We start from the raw sequence: 24,204 nt of genomic DNA on the forward strand, positions 1-24,204 counted from the left end.
TACTGTATGGTTCAGAGGAATCTCCATAGTTATGGCTAAGAGTACAACTCAATCACTATAGCTACTGTATGGTTCAGAGGAATCTCCATAGTTATGGCTAAGAGTATACCTCAATGGTAGCTATAGCTAAGGGCAGTGTGTTGGGGTCTGATGGTAAACTGTCCTCCACTCTAACGGGAGCACACATACATCTCACGTCAATATTACATCTCTGTCATATTATGTCATGTCATTTACAGTGGCCTTCCACTTAATGCATAATTCAGGCTAAGTAATGATGAGAGTCCAGGTCTATGAGAATGTACTACAGTATTAATGACTGTGACCTGGTGGACTCTGGCTGAGTAGACAGAGAACGACAGTCATCATTTCTCATTATGAACCCCTTCTATGGATCTCCATTTACCTAGAGGACGGAGGGAGCATGAGAGAGATGTCTCTTTAGGGGTGAGGTATAAGAGGATGACACCCAGGGTGATTGTGTCCTGTTGAGTGATGCCCCCTGGCGGGGCTGGCACGGAGGTGTAACACCCCTGAGGCAGGCCAGAGGGGGTGAGGTATAAGAGGACGACACCCAGGGTGATTGTGTCCTGTTGAGTGATGCCCCCTGGCGAGGCTGGCACAGAGGTGTAAGTAACACCCCTGAGGCAGGCCAGAGGGGGTGAGGTATAAGAGGACGACACCCAGGGTGATTGTGTCCTGTTGAGTGATGCCCCTGGCGAGGCTGGCACAGAGGTGTAAGTAACACCCTGAGGCAGGCCAGAGGGGTGAGGTATAAGAGGACGACACCCAGGGTGATTGTGTCCTGTTGAGTGATGCCCCTGGCGAGGCTGGCACAGAGGTGTAAGTAACACCCCTGAGGCAGGCCAGAGGGGTGAGGTATAAGAGGACGACACCCAGGGTGATTGTGTCCTGTTGAGTGATGCCCCCTGGCGAGGCTGGCACAGAGGTGTAAGTAACACCCCTGAGGCAGGCCAGAGGGGTGAGGTATAAGAGGACGACACCCAGGGTGATTGTGTCCTGTTGAGTGATGCCCCTGGCGAGGCTGGCACAGAGGTGTAAGTAACACCCTGAGGCAGGCCAGAGGGGGTGAGGTATAAGAGGACGACACCCAGGGTGATTGTGTCCTGTTGAGTGATGCCCCTGGCAAGGCTGGCACAGAGGTGTAAGTAACACCCCTGAGGCAGGCCAGAGGGGGTGAGGTATAAGAGGACGACACCCAGGGTGATTGTGTCCTGTTGAGTGATGCCCCCTGGCGAGGCTGGCACGGAGGTGTAACACCCCTGAGGCAGGCCAGAGGGGGTGAGGTATAAGAGGACGACACCCAGGGTGATTGTGTCCTGTTGAGTGATTCCCCCTGGCGAGGCTGGCACGGAGGTGTAACACCCCTGAGGCAGGCCAGAGGGGGTGAGGTATAAGAGGACGACACCCAGGGTGATTGTGTCCTGTTGAGTGATGCCCCCTGGCGAGGCTGGCACAGAGGTGTAAGTAACACCCCTGAGGCAGGCCAGAGGGGGTGAGGTATAAGAGGACGACACCTAGGGTGATTGTGTCCTGTTGAGTGATGCCCCCTGGCGAGGCTGGCACGGAGGTGTAACACCCCTGAGGCAGGCCAGAGGGGGTGAGGTATAAGAGGACGACACCCAGGGTGATTGTGTCCTGTTGAGTGATTCCCCCTGGCGAGGCTGGCACGGAGGTGTAACACCCCTGAGGCAGGCCAGAGGGGGTGAGGTATAAGAGGACGACACCCAGGGTGATTGTGTCCTGTTGAGTGATGCCCCCTGGCGAGGCTGGCACAGAGGTGTAAGTAACACCCCTGAGGCAGGCCAGAGGGGGTGAGGTATAAGAGGACGACACCCAGGGTGATTGTGTCCTGTTGAGTGATGCCCCCTGGCGAGGCTGGCACGGAGGTGTAACACCCCTGAGGCAGGCCAGTGGGGGTGAGGTATAAGAGGACGACACCCAGGGTGATTGTGTCCTGTTGAGTGATGCCCCCTGGCGAGGCTGGCACGGAGGTGTAACACCCCTGAGGCAGGCCAGTGGGGGTGAGGTATAAGAGGACGACACCCAGGGTGATTGTGTCCTGTTGAGTGATGCCCCCTGGCGAGGCTGGCACAGAGGTGTAAGTAACACCCCTGAGGCAGGCCAGAGGGGTGAGGTATAAGAGGACGACACCCAGGGTGATTGTGTCCTGTTGAGTGATGCCCCCTGGCGAGGCTGGCACAGAGGTGTAAGTAACACCCCTGAGGCAGGCCAGAGGGGGTGAGGTATAAGAGGACGACACCCAGGGTGATTGTGTCCTGTTGAGTGATGCCCCCTGGCGAGGCTGGCACAGAGGTGTAAGTAACACCCCTGAGGCAGGCCAGAGGGGGTGAGGTATAAGAGGACGACACCCAGGGTGATTGTGTCCTGTTGAGTGATGCCCCCTGGCAAGGCTGGCACAGAGGTGTAAGTAACACCCCTGAGGCAGGCCAGAGGGGGTGAGGTATAAGAGGACGACACCCAGGGTGATTGTGTCCTGTTGAGTGATGCCCCCTGGCGAGGCTGGCACGGAGGTGTAACACCCCTGAGGCAGGCCAGAGGGGGTGAGGTATAAGAGGACGACACCCAGGGTGATTGTGTCCTGTTGAGTGATGCCCCTGGCGAGGCTGGCACGGAGGTGTAACACCCCTGAGGCAGGCCAGAGGGGTGAGGTATAAGAGGACGACACCCAGGGTGATTGTGTCCTGTTGAGTGATGCCCCCTGGCGAGGCTGGCACAGAGGTGTAAGTAACACCCCTGAGGCAGGCCAGAGGGGTGAGGTATAAGAGGACGACACCCAGGGTGATTGTGTCCTGTTGAGTGATGCCCCCTGGCGAGGCTGGCACGGAGGTGTAACACCCCTGAGGCAGGCCAGTGGGGGTGAGGTATAAGAGGACGACACCCAGGGTGATTGTGTCCTGTTGAGTGATGCCCCTGGCGAGGCTGGCACGGAGGTGTAACACCCCTGAGGCAGGCCAGTGGGGGTGAGGTATAAGAGGACGACACCCATGGTGATTGTGTCCTGTTGAGTGATGCCCCCTGGCGAGGCTGGCACAGAGGTGTAAGTAACACCCCTGAGGCAGGCCAGAGGGGGTGAGGTATAAGAGGACGACACCCAGGGTGATTGTGTCCTGTTGAGTGATGCCCCTGGCGAGGCTGGCACAGAGGTGTAAGTAACACCCTGAGGCAGGCCAGAGGGGGTGAGGTATAAGAGGACGACACCCAGGGTGATTGTGTCCTGTTGAGTGATGCCCCCTGGCGAGGCTGGCACAGAGGTGTAAGTAACACCCCTGAGGCAGGCCAGAGGGGGTGAGGGGTATAAGAGGACGACACCCAGGGTGATTGTGTCCTGTTGAGTGATGCCCCCTGGCGAGGCTGGCACAGAGGTGTAAGTAACACCCTGAGGCAGGCCAGAGGGGGGTGAGGTATAAGAGGACGACACCCAGGGTGATTGTGTCCTGTTGAGTGATGCCCCTGGCGAGGCTGGCACAGAGGTGTAAGTAACACCCCTGAGGCAGGCCAGAGGGGTGAGGTATAAGAGGACGACACCCAGGGTGATTGTGTCCTGTTGAGTGATGCCCCCTGGCGAGGCTGGCACGGAGGTGTAACACCCCTGAGGCAGGCCAGAGGGGGTGAGGTATAAGAGGACGACACCCAGGGTGATTGTGTCCTGTTGAGTGATGCCCCCTGGCGAGGCTGGCACAGAGGTGTAAGTAACACCCCTGAGGCAGGCCAGAGGGGGTGAGGTATAAGAGGACGACACCCAGGGTGATTGTGTCCTGTTGAGTGATGCCCCCTGGCGCGGCTGGCACGGAGGTGTAAGTAACACCCCTGAGGCAGGCCAGAGGGGGTGAGGTATAAGAGGACGACACCCAGGGTGAATGTGTCCTGTTGAGTGATGCCCCCTGGCGAGGCTGGCACGGAGGTGTAACACCCCTGAGGCAGGCCAGTGGGGGTGAGGTATAAGAGGACGACACCCAGGGTGATTGTGTCCTGTTGAGTGATGCCCCCTGGCGAGGCTGGCACGGAGGTGTAACACCCCTGAGGCAGGCCAGTGGGGGTGAGGTATAAGAGGACGACACCCAGGGTGATTGTGTCCTGTTGAGTGATGCCCCCTGGCGAGGCTGGCACAGAGGTGTAAGTAACACCCCTGAGGCAGGCCAGAGGGGGTGAGGTATAAGAGGACGACACCCAGGGTGATTGTGTCCTGTTGAGTGATGCCCCCTTGCGAGGCTGGCACAGAGGTGTAAGTAACACCCCTGAGGCAGGCCAGAGGGGGTGAGGTATAAGAGGACGACACCCAGGGTGATTGTGTCCTGTTGAGTGATGCCCCCTGGCGAGGCTGGCACAGAGGTGTAAGTAACACCCCTGAGGCAGGCCAGAGGGGGTGAGGTATAAGAGGACGACACCCAGGGTGATTGTGTCCTGTTGAGTGATGCCCCCTGGCGAGGCTGGCACAGAGGTGTAAGTAACACCCCTGAGGCAGGCCAGAGGGGGTGAGGTATAAGAGGACGACACCCAGGGTGATTGTGTCCTGTTGAGTGATGCCCCCTGGCGAGGCTGGCACAGAGGTGTAAGTAACACCCCTGAGGCAGGCCAGAGGGGGTGAGGTATAAGAGGACGACACCCAGGGTGATTGTGTCCTGTTGAGTGATGCCCCCTGGCGAGGCTGGCACAGAGGTGTAAGTAACACCCCTGAGGCAGGCCAGAGGGGGTGAGGTATAAGATGACGACACCCAGGGTGATTGTGTCCTGTTGAGTGATGCCCCCTGGCGCGGCTGGCACGGAGGTGTAAGTAACACCCCTGAGGCAGGCCAGAGGGGGTGAGGTATAAGAGGACGACACCCAGGGTGATTGTGTCCTGTTGAGTGATGCCCCCTGGCGAGGCTGGCACGGAGGTGTAACACCCCTGAGGCAGGCCAGTGGGGGTGAGGTATAAGAGGACGACACCCAGGGTGATTGTGTCCTGTTGAGTGATGCCCCCTGGCGAGGCTGGCACGGAGGTGTAACACCCCTGAGGCAGGCCAGTGGGGGTGAGGTATAAGAGGACGACACCCAGGGTGATTGTGTCCTGTTGAGTGATGCCCCTGGCGAGGCTGGCACAGAGGTGTAAGTAACACCCCTGAAGCAGGCCAGAGGGGGTGAGGTATAAGAGGACGACACCCAGGGTGATTGTGTCCTGTTGAGTGATGCCCCCTTGCGAGGCTGGCACAGAGGTGTAAGTAACACCCCTGAGGCAGGCCAGAGGGGGTGAGGTATAAGAGGACGACACCCAGGGTGATTGTGTCCTGTTGAGTGATGCCCCCTGGCGAGGCTGGCACAGAGGTGTAAGTAACACCCCTGAGGCAGGCCAGAGGGGGTGAGGTATAAGAGGACGACACCCAGGGTGATTGTGTCCTGTTGAGTGATGCCCCCTGGCGAGGCTGGCACAGAGGTGTAAGTAACACCCCTGAGGCAGGCCAGAGGGGGTGAGGTATAAGAGGACGACACCCAGGGTGATTGTGTCCTGTTGAGTGATGCCCCCTGGCGAGGCTGGCACAGAGGTGTAAGTAACACCCCTGAGGCAGGCCAGAGGGGGTGAGGTATAAGAGGACGACACCCAGGGTGATTGTGTCCTGTTGAGTGATGCCCCCTGGCGAGGCTGGCACAGAGGTGTAAGTAACACCCTGATGCAGGCCAGAGGGGTGAGGTATAAGAGGACGACACCCAGGGTGATTGTGTCCTGTTGAGTGATGCCCCCTGGCGAGGCTGGCACGGAGGTGTAACACCCCTGAGGCAGGCCAGAGGGGTGAGGTATAAGAGGACGACACCCAGGGTGATTGTGTCCTGTTGAGTGATGCCCCCTGGCGAGGCTGGCACAGAGGTGTAAGTAACACCCCTGAGGCAGGCCAGAGGGGGTGAGGTATAAGAGGACGACACCCAGGGTGATTGTGTCCTGTTGAGTGATGCCCCCTGGCGAGGCTGGCACGGAGGTGTAACACCCCTGAGGCAGGCCAGTGGGGGTGAGGTATAAGAGGACGACACCCAGGGTGATTGTGTCCTGTTGAGTGATGCCCCCTGGCGAGGCTGGCACAGAGGTGTAAGTAACACCCTTGAGGCAGGCCAGAGGGGGTGAGGTATAAGAGGACGACACCCAGGGTGATTGTGTCCTGTTGAGTGATGCCCCCTGGCGCGGCTGGCACGGAGGTGTAAGTAACACCCCTGAGGCAGGCCAGAGGGGGTGAGGTATAAGAGGACGACACCCAGGGTGATTGTGTCCTGTTGAGTGATGCCCCCTGGCGAGGCTGGCACGGAGGTGTAACACCCCTGAGGCAGGCCAGTGGGGGTGAGGTATAAGAGGACGACACCCAGGGTGATTGTGTCCTGTTGAGTGATGCCCCCTGGCGAGGCTGGCACGGAGGTGTAACACCCCTGAGGCAGGCCAGTGGGGGTGAGGTATAAGAGGACGACACCCAGGGTGATTGTGTCCTGTTGAGTGATGCCCCCTGGCGAGGCTGGCACGGAGGTGTAACACCCCTGAGGCAGGCCAGTGGGGGTGAGGTATAAGAGGACGACACCCAGGGTGATTGTGTCCTGTTGAGTGATGCCCCCTGGCGAGGCTGGCACGGAGGTGTAACACCCCTGAGGCAGGCCAGAGGGGGTGAGGTATAAGAGGACGACACCCAGGGTGATTGTGTCCTGTTGAGTGATGCCCCCTGGCGAGGCTGGCACGGAGGTGTAACACCCCTGAGGCAGGCCAGAGGGGGTGAGGTATAAGAGGACGACACCCAGGGTGATTGTGTCCTGTTGAGTGATGCCCCCTGGCGAGGCTGGCACGGAGGTGTAACACCCCTGAGGCAGGCCAGAGGGGGTGAGGTATAAGAGGACGACACCCAGGGTGATTGTGTCCTGAGGCAGGCCAGAGGGGGTGAGGTATAAGAGGACGACACCCAGGGTGATTGTGTCCTGAGGCAGGCCAGAGGGGGTGAGGTATAAGAGGACGACACCCAGGGTGATTGTGTCCTGTTGAGTGATGCCCCCTGGCGAGGCTGGCACGGAGGTGTAACACCCCTGAGGCAGGCCAGAGGGGGTGAGGTATAAGAGGACGACACCCAGGGTGATTGTGTCCTGAGGCAGGCCAGAGGGGGTGAGGTATAAGAGGACGACACCCAGGGTGATTGTGTCCTGAGGCAGGCCAGAGGGGGTGAGGTATAAGAGGACGACACCCAGGGTGATTGTGTCCTGTTGAGTGATGCCCCCTGGCGAGGCTGGCACGGAGGTGTAAGTAACACCCCTGAGGCAGGCCAGAGGGGGTGAGGTATAAGAGGACGACACCCAGGGTGATTGTGTCCTGAGGCAGGCCAGAGGGGGTGAGGTATAAGACCCTGACATGGTAACACGTCATCGACTCATAAGGAGTTAGTTAGACCTACTGGAGCTCCTATCACGGCAGGACATGAACCCTGTTCTGTTCAGGGGGAACACAATTACTGCCTGTACTAATGAAATGTATGAATTATCTTGTGCTTTCCCTCTCCCTGTAAATGGGTACTTTAGCGTATATTCCCCAGCTATGGTTTTTAATTAGAATGTGCATTAGAAGGTGATCTTACATTCCTTGTTGTGTTTCCTCCTCCAGGACAGCTCTGGAATGAGACTGTGGAAGAGGAAGTGGTTTGTGTTGTCTGACTACTGCTTGTTTTATTACAAAGGTGAGTCACACAGGCACGCCGGGCCAGGGTTTAATTGAGACTAATTAAAATAGTCGCAGGGTGAATTGATTTGGTTATGAAATCCGAGCCAGTCCTCTTAATTCCAAGTCGTCTGCCTCTGAGTGGAGCTAAACCTTTCAATCAGAGAGACATGACTGCAATTAGACAAGGTTCTGTTCTGCCACAGGCTATTCTCTCTCCTCTTCTGTCTCTTTCTATCTCTATTTCCCTCTTTCTTTCACCTCTCCGCCATTCATCACACTGAGCTAGAGATAAGCCTCCAGTCCTGCTGCCTGCCACCACAGCACAGCGGCTCCTTGAACATCCTTGAATTATGTCTCTCCAATTACATTTCCCACAGTCACGAATCACCATGCAGGAACATAATGGTGCATTGATGAAGCAGTTATGTCATGCTATTTATAAACGGGTAGAATCAGTAGTTGTCAAGGCAGTGGGCCAGCGGTGAGGTGTGTGTGGTGGGTTGTTGTGTATTGTGTGATAATGATCACCTGTGTCTGTATGTGTCCCTCTAGACAGCAGAGAGGAGATGGTTTTGGGGAGCATCCCCCTGCCCAGTTATGTCATCGCCACTGTGGAGCCTGATGACCACATCAGCCGCAAGTATGCCTTCAAGGTAAGACTAGAGGGCAAGGGTGGGAACTAGCTCGTCACCGAGTGGAACATACTGTTACCAGCTACCTCACAGTTCAACCAAGCTGCATGAATTGAGAAACAGACTGGATATACAGTTGAAGACTTAAATGTAATGTAAATGTAAGTCAGAAGTTTACATATGCCTTAGCCAAATATATTTAAACTCAGTTTTTCGCAATTCCTGACATTTAATCCTAAACATTCCCTGTTTTTAGGTCAGTTAGGATCACCACTTTATTTTAAGAATGTGAAATGTCAGAATAATAGTAGGGAGAATGATTTATTTCAGCTTTTATTTCTTTCATCACATTCCCAGTGGGTCAGAAGTTTACATACACTCAATTATTATTTGGTAGCATTGCCTTTAAATTGTTTAACTTGGGTCAAACCTTTCGGGTAGCCTTCCACACGCTTCTCACAGTAAGTTGGGTGTATTTTGGCCCATTCCTCCTGACAGAGATGGTGTAACTGAGTCAGGTTTGTAGGCCTCATTGCTCGCTCACGCTTTTTCAGTTCTGCCCACACATTTTCTATGGGATTGAGGTCAGGGCTTTGATGGCCACTCCAATACCTTGACTTTGTTGTCCTTATTAAGCCATTTTGCCACAACTTTAGAAGTATGCTTGGGGTCATTGTCCATTTGGAAGACCCATTTGGACCAAGCTTTAACTTCCTGATTGATGTTGCTTCAATATATCCACATACTTTTCTTTCCTCTTGATGCCCATTTATTTTGTGAAGTGCACCAGTCCCTCCTGCAGCAAAACACCCCCACAACCTGATGCTGCCACCTCCGTGCTTCACGGTTGGGATGGTGTTCATCGGCATGCAAGCCTCACACATCCAAACATAACAATGGTCATTATGGCCAAACAGTTATATATTTGTTTCATCAGACCAGAGGCAGTGCTCCCTCTGAGTCGTGTCAGACTGGTGGGCTGTTATAACACTCCATTCTTACCACATCAGTCTGGATCCTTTCTTTAAAAGCACAGAGATTCATCATAAAACCTATACAATCTGGACCAAGACTGGCTCTTCGTAATGTCTGCTTTGGCCCTGCCTGGCGTGCTATGTCGCTTTGACCTGTGAGTTTTCAGTGTGGGCCCTTCATGCAAACCCATTTAATTAACAAGAACACTAAGTGGGCAATGTGACTTCATACTTACCTGTACCTGCCATCTGCTATTTCATAACACGCATGCACCAAACACTTGAGGCCTGTAGGTCTCAATAATGTGGAGTTATTCAGGGAGTATCAGCCCCTGTAGGTATCTTATCCTGGTCTGAGGTACAGTATCTGTCCCTTAAAAGGTCTGTTTGGTAGTGGTGTTACTGTGCTGCTCTGCTCTCTGGCCCCTGTCCTGTCCTGTTCGTCAGTCAGCAGGCCCCTGTCATCACCAGTAGAGCTTTAGGAACCCCCACCACACTCCTGCAAGCACCTCTCCTCTGACCACTTCTCCAAACCCTCCTCCTCACTCCTCCAAGCCCCTCTCCATACTCATCCAAGCCCCTCTCCACACTCCTCCAAGCCTCTATCCTCTCCACACTCCTCCAAGCCTCCCTCCACACTCCTCCAAACCCATATCCTCTCCACAGTCCTCCAAGCCCCTATCCTCTCCACAGTACTCCAAGCCCCTGTCCTCTCCACACTCCTCCAAGCCCCTATCCTCCCCACAGTCCTCCAAGCCCCTATCCTCCCCACAGTCCTCCAAGCCCCTATCCTCCCCACAGTCCTCCAAGCCCCTATCCTCTCCACAGTCCTCCAAGCCCCTATCCTCTCCACAGTCCTCCAAACCCCTCTCCACAGTCCTCCAAGCCCCTATCCTCTCCACACTCCTCAAAGCCCCTATCCTCTCCACAGTCCTCCAAACCCCTCTCCACAGTCCTCCAAACCCCTCTCCACAGTCCTCCAAGCCCCTCTCCACAGTCCTCCAAGCCCCTATCCTCTCCACACTCCTCAAAGCCCCTATCCTCTCCACAGTCCTCCAAGCCCCTATCCTCTCCACACTCCTCAAAGCGCCTATCCTCGCCACAGTCCTCAAAGCCCCTATCCTCTCCACACTCCTCAAAGCCCCTATCCTCTCCACACTCCTCAAAGCCCCTATCCTCTCCACAGTCCTCCAAGCCCCTATCCTCTCCACACTCCTCAAAGCCCCTATCCTCTCCACAGTCCTCTAAGCCCCTATCCTCTCCACACTCCTCTAAGCCCCTATCCTCTCCACACTCCTCTAAGCCCCTATCCTCTCCAAACTCCTCTAAGCCCCTATCCTCTCCCACAGTCCTCCAAGCCCCTATCCTCTCCACAGTCGTCTAAGCCCCTATCCTCTCCACAGTCCTCCAAGCCCCTCTCCACTCTCCTCCAAGCCCCTCTCCACAGTCCTCCAAGCCCCTATCCTCTCCACAGTCGTCTAAGCCCCTATCCTCTCCACAGTCCTCCAAGCCCCTCTCCACTCTCCTCCAAGCCCCTCTCCACAGTCCTCCAAGCCCCTATCCTCTCCACAGTCGTCTAAGCCCCTATCCTCTCCACACTCCTCTAAGCCCTTATCCTCTCCACACTCCTCTAAGCCCCTATCCTCTCCACACTCCTCTAAGCCCCTATCCTCTCCACACTCCTCCAAGCCCCTATCCTCTCCACAGTCCTCCAAGCCCCTCTCCATAGTCCTCCAAGCCCATCTCCTCTCCACACTCCTCCAAGCCCATCTCCTCTCCACACTCCTCCAAGCCCCTCTCATCCCATCTCCTCTCCACACTCTTCTCCTCTTTCTCTGTGCCTACATGGGAACATCATTATCTCTCTACTCAGTAGGGCTGTGGGGGAATAAACACAAACACTCTGAATTCCTCTGCTTTTTGATTGTATCTGGTCCAGGGATGTTTCCTATTGCAGACATACAGTAGAACATAGGAAACCACTTTGTTCATGCCTCATTAACTAGTAATGTTGACAAACACATGGAGTACGTTTATATACACCCTCATAATTCAATTTTAAACTGATTATGGCAATAGTCATGTAAACACCTTACTCTTATCTTAATCAGCGTAAGGTAAACATCGGAGTAAACAAACACCTGGTTTTCTGAGGAATCTTTTGAATTATTAGGACGTGTAAACACTTGTCATTCCAGTAGGTTATTTGATCTGCGCGGGCCAGAACCAGCACCAGCCGAGCGAGCCTCCCTCTTTAGCTCGAGTGAAGTGAGTTTACAACAACCGATTAAAGGAGTCTTAGAAGTAGTTTACAAACTGTATTTGTCCCAACTCAGAATCAAGCCCCTATCCTCTCTTACCAAAAATAACAGTTTATTTTGATTGGTGGTTTTCTGCATTTATCAGAGTGCCATCAGGTAGTCTGATTTCAGATGTGTCCATGTAAACAGGATTATTAGGAAAATCCTTCTTGCATTGCATGTAAACGTTTTACAGTTGGTTTGATTGCTGAAGCACGATTTTCAAAACAGGGCCCGTGTTTTCAAAACAATACACACAATTAGCACAACCACACACCCAATTAGCAAAACACTACAGATCCTTTGCAAAATTAAACACTGTTGTAAAAACGATACACTTCTTTTTAAAAACCACACTTTGTTACCATATGAAACACACACGTTTCTCATTACTATACTCTGTTTGCACGAGTTACACTCTGCTGTGATAAACCTAAAACCCTTTTAGCACTTCTACTTCCCTATGATTAGAGTAGGCTACTATCAACAAAGTACAAATATAATGTACATTCACCAAACACTACACAAGGCCAATGTTGCAGACTGAAGAAACTCATTTATTTCTCAACGCACCTAAAATGTTGACATGGAGATTCATAATACTGTAACCAAACGTCACTTTACGTATTGTAAGTTCAAAAAGATATATAAAAAAATAACTAGACATTGTCTCTTCGTCTAGCTGGATCTGGCCAGAGAATTTCATCATCATCGCAGTCAATGTTGTCATTAGCAAGACACCTTGGAAAGAAACGTCTTGAATGACGAATCCATCCTTGCATGGCTGCTACTCCCATCTGGTCACGGGCCTCCTCCATGGCTTGGATGAGGGGTACCTCAGCATGGAGACGGAGATCATATACCTTCCACCGCCATGCCGAGAAAAACTCTTCTATAGGGTTGAGGAATGGAGAGTATGGTGGAAGATATAGGACGATGAAATGTGGATGTTGCTGAAACCAGTTCTGAACCAGAGCAGAGCGGTGGAAAGACACATTGTCCCAGACAACAATGTATTGCATATGATCGATTTGATTTGCTGCTGTTATGTTGAGCAATTGGTCCGAGAATGTAAGTATGAGTGCGGTGTTGTAAGGGTCCATATGGGCCTGGCAGTGGAGGACCCCATTCTGTGTAATGGCTGCACAGAGTGTTATATTACCCCCACTTTACCCTGGGACATTGACTATAGCCCTGTGGCCAATGATGTTTCTTCCCCTCCTTCGTGTTCTCGTCAGGTTGAACCCAGCCTCATCTACATAAATGATCTCATGCTGGATCTCCTCTCCATCCATTCGGAAAACTCTCTGAAAAACAGTGTCAGGCAAAATTGTGTAGTTCAGTGTAGATCTAGTATACATATTACAGTACAGTAAAATATTATGAAACAGTATGCAAGATCACACTGCTAAAGTGAATACATACCTCTGCATAATCATGCCGCAGTCGTTTCACCCTTTCGGAATTGCGCCCGAAAGGCACTCGATAAATTTGCTTCATTTGAATATGTTTTTTTCTAGGATGCGTGGCAGTGTTGATGTTGAGACCTGATGGATATCGTTGAAAATGGCGTGGTTATTGACAATGTTAGCTTGGAGCTGCTTGAGTGTTATAGCATTGTTGGCCAAAACCATGTTTACTATCTCCCTCTCTTGCTGTTCTGTGAACATAGGAGGCCTTCCCCTTTGTCGTCCCTGACCCTCAATCCTATGTAGAAAAAAAACAGTATAAAATAGTACAGTAATTTCACAGGAAAAGGTAACAGAAGTGCTGATAGTGCATAGAATACAGTGCATAGAATACAGTGCATAGAATACAGTGCATAGAATACAGTACTGTAAGCAGTTACTGAAACTGTGCAGATGTTTTTGATATGATGATATTTTTACAATACCCATTTTCCAGACGAAATGTTCTCATCACCCTTGCCACTGTATATCGGCTTAGATTTGGCTGTACTCCCAGTCCAGCCTCCCTCAGCGTCAGGCCGTGGTTGACAACGTGGTCAATCAGTATTGCGCGGATCTCATTTGTCAGATTCGGTCCTCTTTGAGCACCTTCTTGTCTTCCTCTTCCTCGTCGTCGTCCTCCTCCTCCTCGTTCTCCTCCTCCTCCTCCTCCTCCTCGTCTTACTCTTTCTCTGACTCTTTCCATTGTGCTTGAAGACCGATGAACTCACCTGCTGCTTTTTATAGTGCTTATACACCTGATTGGTGTGTCTACAATTAAGCAAACGAGTGTTTGCACACCTGATGACTGTGTTGAACCAATTGGTTGGACGGTGTGGTAATTTGACAGTCAGTGCTTTGGTATTGCAAGGACGTGACTTCATGATAGATTTTTGTGTGTAATGTATGTTAAGTGTGTTTAGTGTTTTGCAAATCACTGTGTGTAGAGTTTTGCAACAAGTGTGAGGTTGACAATGTGCTTATAGTTGTGCAAATATGGGCTGATGTTTTGCTTCTTGAGTGTACGGTTTTGCTAATAGTGTACTACTTTTAATTTTAATGTGTAAGCAATCCAAAAAAACTGTAATAAAACTATTACATTCATCTGACTATCCACAGTAATCACATTATTGTGTGCATGTAACCACACTCGTTGTATTGTTTCTCGCCTCCGCTGGCAGCAGGGAAAGGATCCTCCCTGAGGGTAGTGGGGGGCAAGAGAATATTTTTTCCCATTTCAGTCAGTGTGTGTAACAGACAGAGTAGACAGTAAGAATGGGTTTCTCTGCTGGGTCAGAGTGTTTACAATAACCGTCTCCACATCTTTCTCAGCGAGAGCAGAGCACCCTTTATGAAGAACAATTCAGGGTGAATGTTTGATGTGCTAGTTTGACAGCGTTCAATTGCAGTCCTTTGGGGGGGTGCAGGCCTGGGTATTACTCCTGCAGCTCACATTACATACAATGGAATTTGTATGACGATTGTTGCCGGGGGATTAATTATACATTGAAGCTATTTTCTAGCATCTTTTCTCTGTCTCTCTCTCTCTCTCTCTCTCTCTCTCTCTCTCTCTCTCTCTCTCTCTCTCTCTCTCTCTCTCTCTCTCTCTCTCTCTCTCTCTCTCTCTCTCTCTGTCTCTCTCTCTCCCTGCCTCTCTCTCTCTGTCTCTCTCTCTCCCTGCCTCTCTCTCCCTCTCTCCCTCTCTCTCTCTCTCTCTCTCTCTCTCTCTCTCTCTCTCTCTCTCTCTCTCTCTCTCTCTCTCTCTCCCTGCCCTCTCTCTCTCTCTCTCTCTCTCTCTCCCTGCCTCTCTCTCTCTCTCTCTCTCTCTCCCTGCCTCTCTCTCTCTCTCTCTCTCCCTCTCTCTCCCTCTCTCTCTCTCTCTCCCTCTCTCCCTCTCTCTCTCTCTCTCTCTCTCTCTCTCTCTCTCTCTCTCTCTCTCTCTCTCTCCCTGCCTCTCTCTCTCTCTCTCTCTCTCTCTCCCTGCCTCTCTCTCTCCCTGCCTCTCTCTCTCCCTGCCTTATCTCTCCCTGCCTCTCTCTCTCCCTGCCTCTCTCTCTGCCCGGGGAGGGAATGTATTTCATGGTTAGGTAAGAGGTTCCTGCTCTCAATACTGTTCTGCTAATTATCCAATGTATGTATTTAAGAGGTCTCTGTTCCTCTCAGCTCTCTCTCTCGCTCTGGGTAATCACATATTCCAGACCAGGATCTTTCATTAGACAGGACCCAAGCTGTTCAGTTAACTGTTAACTGTCTCAACAGAACACTTCAACTGCCTTTTAGATGAAGGTTAATTCCAGTATGCTGTTGTTGTCTTGTTGTTTGTCCACTGCTGTTAGTTGTTGTGATTTGAGAGATCTGTGGTATCTCAATGTTTTGTGAGAATGCAGTTGGGAAGTCATTAGAGTTAATGCAGACAACTACCAGTTAATAACCTATCAAAACGCATGAGGCACTAAAGACCAGAGTTTCCCATCCTAGCCTTACCCCCGGTTCTAGCAGCCTATGGCCAACTACGTTCTCTTCAGCAATTTGCCCTCTTGTGTTGTCGTATGTTGCTCTAATGCTGTGTTTGCTGGTGTGGGTCTGTATTTTAGTCCACTTGCTGCTTCCGCGGGTTCTAACAATAGCATCAATGTTAATCTACACTGAACAAAAATATAAATGCAACATGTAAAGTGTTGGGCCCACGTTTCATGAGCTGATATAAAAGATCCCAGAATTGTTCCATATGCACAAAAAGTTTATTTCTCTCAAATGTTTTGCACAAATTTGTTTACAATCCTGTTAGTGAGCATTTCTCCTTTCTGAAGATAATCCATCCACCTGACAGGTGCGGCATATCAAGAATATGATTAAACAGCAAGATCATTCCGCAGGTACACCTTGTGCTGGGGACAATAAAAGCTACTCTAAAATGTGCAGTTTTGTCACACAACACAATGCTACAGATGTCTCAAATTATGAAGGAACGTGCAATTTGCATGCTGTCTGCAGGAATGTCAGAGAATTTTATGTTTATTTCTCTACCATAAGCCACCTCCAATGTCATTTTAGAGAATTTGGCAGTACGTCTAACCGGCCTCACAACCGCAGACCACGTGTATGGCGTCGTGTGGGCGAGCGGTTTGCTGATGCCAATGTTGTTGCTGATGCCAACGTTGTTTGGGATGCTCTGGATCGACGTGTTTGACAGCGTGCTCCAACTTCGACAGCCATTGAAGAGGAGTGGGACAACATTTCACAGGCCACAATCAACAGCCTGATCAACACTATGCAAAGGAGATGTGTCGCGCTGCATGAGGTAAATGGTGGTCACACCAGATACTGACTGGTTATCTGATCCATGCGTCTACCTTTTGTTTAAGGTATCTGTGACCAACAGATGCATATCTGTATTCCCAGTCATGTGAAATCCGTAGATTAGGGCCTAAGGAATTTATTTCAATTGACAGATTCCCTTATATGAACTGTAACTCAGAAAAATCTGAGTTTTTCAGGTTGCATTTTGCATTTATATTTTTGTTCTGTATAATTCACTCTCTCTTAGTTGATGACTAGCCAGCCGAGAACAGCAGAGAGATACTTCTGTTTTCTGGAGCAAGTCAATGACCTTTACCCTCCTGTTCTGTTTGCTCTTCTCACTGTGCTTATCTCTCGTGTGTTCCTATTGATTGAATGGCCTCCTGTTGTGACTGGTGTAGCGAGCGCCGGTTCCCCCCGGACTGCCGTCCTGAAACACGCTGGCGGGCCCCTCTTGCATGAATACGTGTTTTATTTTCCTTCATCCCTCTCAGAGGACCGTCACCTAGCTTCTTCTTCCCTGCTCATAGTCTACTTTTCATTTACCAAACCAATAAGAATGCACAATTAGATTAGATTATGATTTTTCTGCATAAATTACGGATGGATGGACAGTGCCAGTGCTTATTCAGGTTGGCTAACTTTACTGAACGTTTGCCATTGAAGCCAACTTTGGTTCTTGATGTAACTGTGTGTCAAATCTGTTGGACGACATACCCATCAGTCAAAGCCTGATACACATCGGTTGTTGTGAGGGTTTAGACCCTGTAGCAGTGGTATTTGGGCCCCGCCTCCTCCATATCAGTCATCAGGACACTGTCATCACCATGTGAACCGTGGGATAGCTGGGTCTCACACTGGGCTGAGCCATCCTCCTCTCATCGTCCTCCCATCCATCCATTTTCCACACTCTTCTCCAGTTTCACTGCCTTTCTTTCTGTTGGCCTCATCACCATCACATTCAACAAACATTCAGTCTATCTAGCCACATCTAGCTATAGCAGGCTGTATTTCAATGTTTCTGTTGTGTTGTACAACCACGCCATATCATTTAGTGCCATGGAACCGGCTCAATTTATTAATATGTTTTGTTTTGTTAATGTATAGGACATTTACAGTATTAGGCAAGAATGCCTTCTCGTCTTGTGTACCAGAGGCATGGAATAATCTACAATTTATGCCTCATCTAGATATGTTAGTGCCCCTGAATTAAGTAAACATTGTGATGGGAGACTCTGTTCCAGAGGAGTGTAAATGTCTTTTTTAGGCCGGATCATGTTGTTGAATTGTATTATATTGTTATATGTTTTAATGTATTGATTGTTGCTGCCTTCTTGGCCAGGTCTCCCTTGAAAAAAGAGACTCTGGGACTCAATGGGCTTTTCCTGGTTAAATCAAGGTTTAATAAAAATTTCGGGAAAAAAAATGTTGATTGGTTTTTATTCGACTCATTCTTAAAGTCAAAGATCAGCCTGTAGATAAATCACCCAGGTTCATTACCCAATGAAAGCTTAAGACCAGACACACCTAATGTTATGTCAAGGGAGCCTTAAAATAGAGCCTTCTAGTCTTCCATGCTAAAGAGGGGAGTGGGCTGGGTAATAGCAGAGGTTCCTCCATTTATACTCACCTTAAAAATCACACTCTTTTTGTGAAAGGAACTGTGGAAAGTAAGTAGCTGTTCCGACACGAAACATCCCCACATTGCTGATGTGTGTGGGAGACAGTATGGATGTGGACCCTAGTCATGGGTCTGGTTCTGGCCTGTCCATTCAGCACTTTTCTCTGGGGGATTCAGTTGGGATCACGCTGGCACTATGCTGCTGGATAATACAGGACTCTGCTATCAAAACAGGCTTTGTTAAACCCACAGCCAAGTAAGATTACTACAGCTGATCACAAATCACAGTACAATACTAAACAGAAACACGACATGATGGCGGATGCACGTGTTGTACGCTAAAGAGAAGTTTTCAGTGATTTACAATGGATTGCTGTTTGTTTTTAAATGGAGGATGGATTCCTGGTAGACATGGGGTGAATTCCGAATGGCATCCTAATTCCTATATGGTGTACTGCTTTTGACAAGGGCCCATAGGGCTCTGGATGCATTCGTTCTGAGACTGCAAGGCTGTACCCAGACTCAGAGTTATTATACATTAGGATAGATGGAAGGATATTGTAACAGAGTAAAGGAATGTGCTACTTTGAAGAGTTGTGTAATAGGTACAGGCAAAATGATGGTCTGGGACTATGCATGGACTAGCATGCTGGGCAGTACTGGATGATACAGGGTGTATTGTAATGGGAAAGGCAGTAGAGTGGTTTGGAGAGCAGAGAGCTGTATAAAGGTCATAGTTGTGGACTGGGCAGTGTAGTAGTTTGGGGTGGAACTGTGTTGGGAAAATGCTGATCTGTGTTGTAATTGGACAGTAAGTTGTCAGTGGCACCGTTGGCTCCCTATCAGGTCTGGATGGGGAGATTAGCCTTGTGGTGGAGCGTTGGGGTGGGCAGATTTACAGTAAGTGCCAGACAGGAGGGCAAGCCCATTACACTATACTGTAGAGACGGATCTACTCTAGCCTGTAGCAGCCAGGGACCAGGGTAAGGCTAATTGTGAGGTTTCTCTTTTTGTGTGTGTGTGGGGGGGGGGGTGTGGTTGTATGACGATTTGTGCTTCGTAACAATGCTATAGCTAGGCAAACTGGGTACGCTATGTTGCGTTACTGTAAGTTTGTGTGAAATTAGTTTGTGCACAAGGGTATTAATGAGGAATTTGCTGTGCATTAGGACTTGTGAAACACTTCAAATATACAGACAAAACTGACTGCTTGTCATGCTTGTCATGCTTCTTCATACGTGGCGTGTTGCATGAACAGCTTTAGTGGAGAGACGATGGTGCCTCTTGCTTTTGTTATTATTTTTGGAAGTTCTGGTGATGGCTTTGAGTCCCATTGTGAGCTAATATGCTAACTTACTTTCTGAGTCTTCATTTGCAGAACGTACCCATTGACCCCTCAACCCCTCCATCCCCTCTTTCCCATCATTATTTTTGGTTCTGATGTGTCTCTTCTCTTCTCTCTCCACAGGCGAGCCACACAGGAATGCGCTCCTACATTTACAATAAGAACTCTGTGATTGGCTCGCAGGCAGAGCACGGTGGGATGAGGACGTACTTCTTCAGTGCCGACACCCAGGAGGACATGAATGGTTGGATCCGAGCCATGAACCAGGCTGCTCTCATGCAGAGTCAAGGCATCAAGAGGTTAGGCCCTCCCTTCCACCCTGCAGGCCATTCCTAGTTGTCCCAAATAGTCTCCTCTGTAGTGTCCCAAATAATCTCCCATGTTATATCCCCAATAGTCTCCTCTGTAGTGTCCCAAATAGTCTCTTCTGTAGTTATCCCAAATAGTCTCCTCTGTAGTTATCCTCAATAATCTCCTCTGTAGTTATCCCCAATAGTCTCCTCTGTAGTGTCCCCAATAGTCTCCTCTGTAGTTATCCCAAATAGTCTCCTCTGTAGTTATCCTCAATAGTCTCCTCTGTAGTAATCCCCAATAGTCTCCTCTGTAGTGTCCCCAATAGTCTCCTCTGTAGTGTCCCCAATAGTCTCCTCTGTAGTGTCCCCAATAGTCTCCTCTGTAGTGTCCCCAATAGTCTCTTCTGTAGTTATCCCCAATAGTCTCCTCTGTAGTTATCCTCAATAATCTCCTCTGTAGTAATCCCCAATAGTCTCCTCTGTAGTGTCCCCAATAGTCTCCTCTGTAGTGTCCCCAATAGTCTCCTCTGTAGTTATCCCCAATAGTCTCCTCTGTAGTTATCCCCCATAGTCTCCTCTGTAGTTATCCCCAATAGTCTCCTCTGTAGTGTCCCAAATAGTCTCCCATGTAGTTATCCTCAATAGTCTCCTCTGTAGTGTCCCCAATAATCTCCTCTGTAGTTATCCCCAATAGTCTCCTATGTAGTTATCCCCAATAGTCTCCTCTGTAGTTATCCCCAATAGTCTCTTCTGTAGTTATCCCCAATAGTCTCTTCTGTAGTTATCCCCAATAGTCTCCTCTGTAGTGTCCCCAATCGTCTCCTCTGTAGTTATCCCCAATAGTCTCCTCTGTAGTGTCCCCAATCGTCTCCTCTGTAGTGTCCCCAATCGTCTCCTCTGTAGTTATCCCCAGTAGTATCCCCAATAGTCTCCTCTGTAGTTATCCTCAATAATCTCCTCTGTAGTAATCCCCAATAGTCTCCTCTGTAGTTATCCTCAATAATCTCCTCTGTAGTAATCCCCAATAGTCTCCTCTGTAGTGTCCCCAATAATCTCCTCTGTAGTTATCCCCAATAGTCTCCTATGTATTTATCCCCAATAGTCTCCTATGTAGTTATCCCCAATAGTCTCCTCTGTAGTTATCCTCAATAATCTCCTCTGTAGTAATCCCCAATAGTCTCCTCTGTAGTGTCCCCAATAGTATCCTCTGTAGTTATCCCCAATAGTCTCCTCTGTAGTTATCCCCAATAGTCTCCTCTGTAGTGTCCCCAATAGTCTCCTCTGTAGTGTCCCCAATAGTCTCCTCTGTAGTGTCCCCAATAGTCTCCTCTGTAGTCTCCCCAATAGTCTCCTCTGTAGTTATCCCCAATAGTCTCCTCTGTAGTTATCCCCAATAGTCTCCTCTGTAGTTATCCCCAATAGTCTCCTCTGTAGTGTCCCCAATAGTCTCCTCTGTAGTGTCCCCAATAGTCTCCTCTGTAGTGTCCCCAATAGTCTCCTCTGTAGTGTCCCCAATAGTATCCTCTGTAGTGTCCCCAATAGTCTTCTCTGTAGTGTCCCCAATAGTCTCCTCTGTAGTGTCCCCAATAGTCTCCTCTGTAGTTATCCCCAATAGTCTCCTCTGTAGTTATCCCCAATAGTCTCCTCTGTAGTGTCCCCAATAGTCTCCTCTGTAGTTATCCCCAATAGTCTCCTCTGTAGTGTCCCCAATAGTCTCCTCTGTAGTTATCCCCAATAGTCTCCTATGTAGTTATCCCCAATAGTCTCCTCTGTAGTTATCCTCAATAATCTCCTCTGTAGTAATCCCCAATAGTCTCCTCTGTAGTATCCCCAATAGTCTCCTCTGTAGTTATCCTCAATAATCTCCTCTGTAGTAATCCCCAATAGTCTCCTCTGTAGTTATCCTCAATAATCTCCTCTGTAGTAATCCCCAATAGTCTCCTCTGTAGTGTCCCCAATAGTCTCCTCTGTAGTGTCCCCAATAGTCTCCTCTGTAGTGTCCCCCATAGTCTCCTCTGTAGTTATCCCAAATAGTCTCTTCTGTAGTTATCCTCAATAGTCTTTTCTGTAGTATCCCCCATAGTCTCCTCTGTAGTTATCCCAAATAGTCTCCTCTGTAGTTATCCCAAATAGTATCCTATGTAGTTATCCCAAATAGTCTCTTCTGTAGTTATCCTCAATAGTATCCTCTGTAGTTATCCCCAATAGTCCCCTCTTTAGTGTCCCCAATAGTCTCCTCTGTAGTGTCCCCAATAGTCTCCTCTGTAGTGTCCCCAATAGTCTCCTCTGTAGTGTCCCCAATAGTCTCCTCTGTAGTCTCCCCAATAGTCTCCTCTGTAGTTATCCCCAATAGTCTCCTCTGTAGTTATCCCCAATAGTCTCCTCTGTAGTTATCCCCAATAGTCTCCTCTGTAGTGTCCCCAATAGTCTCCTCTGTAGTGTCCCCAATAGTCTCCTCTGTAGTGTCCCCAATAGTCTCCTCTGTAGTGTCCCCAATAGTCTCCTCTGTAGTGTCCCCAATAGTATCCTCTGTAGTGTCCCCAATAGTCTTCTCTGTAGTGTCCCCAATAGTCTCCTCTGTAGTGTCCCCAATAGTCTCCTCTGTAGTTATCCCCAATAGTCTCCTCTGTAGTTATCCCCAATAGTCTCCTCTGTAGTGTCCCCAATAGTCTCCTATGTAGTTATCCCCAATAGTCGCCTCTGTAGTGTCCCCAATAGTCTCCTCTGTAGTTATCCCCAATAGTCTCCTATGTAGTTATCCCCAATAGTCTCCTCTGTAGTTATCCTCAATAATCTCCTCTGTAGTAATCCCCAATAGTCTCCTCTGTAGTATCCCCAATAGTCTCCTCTGTAGTTATCCTCAATAATCTCCTCTGTAGTAATCCCCAATAGTCTCCTCTGTAGTTATCCTCAATAATCTCCTCTGTAGTAATCCCCAATAGTCTCCTCTGTAGTTATCCCCAATAGTCTCCTCTGTAGTGTCCCCAATAGTCTCCTCTGTAGTGTCCCCAATAGTCTCCTCTGTAGTGTCCCCAATAGTCTCCTCTGTAGTTATCCCCAATAATCCCCAGTTAACCAAATGACTCCTAGTCCAAACAGGGATCCACCAGTATCTCTCCCAGTAGACCTCTGCCTCCTTCTCTCTTCCTTCCCAGCACCAAAGCAAAGCCCATTTCTCCCAGTCTGATCTTGATCATGTGCCTTTAGAAACATTAGCAAAGTGCCTAACTGTTGGGGTTATAGGTGGGAATGTACCTGGCCTGGTCTGGCTTGGCATGGTTTTGGCATGGTTTAGCTTGGCCTGCTTGCCTGGGACTCTGTAGTTATCCTCAATAGTATCCTCTGTAGTTATCCCCAATAGTCCCCTCTTTAGTGTCCCCAATAGTCTCCTCTGTAGTGTCCCCAATAGTCTCCTCTGTAGTATCCCCAATAGTCTCCTCTGTAGTTATCCTCAATAATCTCCTCTGTAGTAATCCCCAATAGTCTCCTCTGTAGTTATCCTCAATAATCTCCTCTGTAGTAATCCCCAATAGTCTCCTCTGTAGTTATCCCCATATTCTCCTCTGTAGTGTCCCCAATAGTCTCCTCTGTAGTGTCCCCAATAGTCTCCTCTGTAGTGTCCCCAATAGTCTCCTCTGTAGTTATCCCCAATAATCCCCAGTTAACCAAATGACTCCTAGTCCAAACAGGGATCCACCAGTATCTCTCCCAGTAGACCTCTGCCTCCTTCTCTCTTCCTTCCCAGCACCAAAGCAAAGCCCATTTCTCCCAGTCTGATCTTGATCATGTGCCTTTAGAAACATTAGCAAAGTGCCTAACTGTTGGGGTTATAGGTGGGAATGTACCTGGCCTGGTCTGGCTTGGCATGGTTTTGGCATGGTTTAGCTTGGCCTGCTTGCCTGGGACTCAGTGAGCAGTCATCCATGGCAGGACAGGCGTAGCACTGCTCTGATAGTGTCTACTCTCCTGTGCTGTGGATGGGTGGGATGTTGAGTTCTGCAGCTGGCTGCTGTATGGATGTGTGCTCCATCCTGCTCCTGCTGCCAGCTGAGCATGGGCCAGTCACAGGGCACAGACACGGCTCCTCCCTCTACTCCATCCTGCTCCTGCTGCCAGCTGAGCATGGGCCAGTCACAGGGCACAGACACGGCTCCTCCCTCTACTCCATCCTGCTCCTGCTGCCAGCTGAGCATGGGCCAGTCACAGGGCACAGACACGGCTCCTCCCTCTACCCCATCCTGCTGCCAGCTGAGCATGGGCCAGTCACAGGGCACAGACACGGCTCCTCCCTCTACTCCATCCTGCTCCTGCTGCCAGCTGAGCATGGGCCAGTCACAGGGCACAGACACGGCTCCTCCCTCTACGCCATCACAGGGCACAAACACAAACTGCGTCCCAAATGGCACCCTATTCCCTATATAGTGCACTACTGATTAGATCCCCATGGGCCCTGGTAAAAAGTAGTGCAGTATATAGGGAATAAAGAATAGCTGTTTCAATTAAAAGGAGAAAAAGTTATGGTTTGGCCAAACTGGTTACGGTTTGGTTAGGTGAATGACAGCTTGTGGTGTTGGAGAAATGAAGTGTACAATGCA

General features: G+C 49.8%; 1 protein-coding gene across 8 annotated transcripts in view; it reads left to right on the plus strand.

Moving 5' to 3' along the window:
* The window catches only part of plekha7b (pleckstrin homology domain containing, family A member 7b), a 170,730-nt gene that overhangs the window by 104,926 nt on the left and 41,600 nt on the right, over positions 1–24,204 (plus strand). For 7 of the 8 annotated variants that reach the window (XM_052462547.1, XM_052462552.1, XM_052462545.1 and 4 more), the window contains 3 exons: positions 7,640–7,712; positions 8,249–8,349; positions 19,440–19,615. In XM_052462547.1, the coding sequence (XP_052318507.1) occupies positions 7,640–7,712; positions 8,249–8,349; positions 19,440–19,615 (350 nt within the window). Of the gene's footprint in view, positions 1–7,639; positions 7,713–8,248; positions 8,350–18,875; positions 18,955–19,439; positions 19,616–24,204 lie in introns of those variants that run through there. The other variant, XM_052462551.1, reaches the window with a different exon arrangement.

This window comes from Oncorhynchus keta, chromosome 14 (assembly GCF_023373465.1).
Source record: "Oncorhynchus keta strain PuntledgeMale-10-30-2019 chromosome 14, Oket_V2, whole genome shotgun sequence".
In the NCBI taxonomy this organism is placed as follows: Eukaryota; Metazoa; Chordata; class Actinopteri; order Salmoniformes; family Salmonidae; genus Oncorhynchus; species Oncorhynchus keta.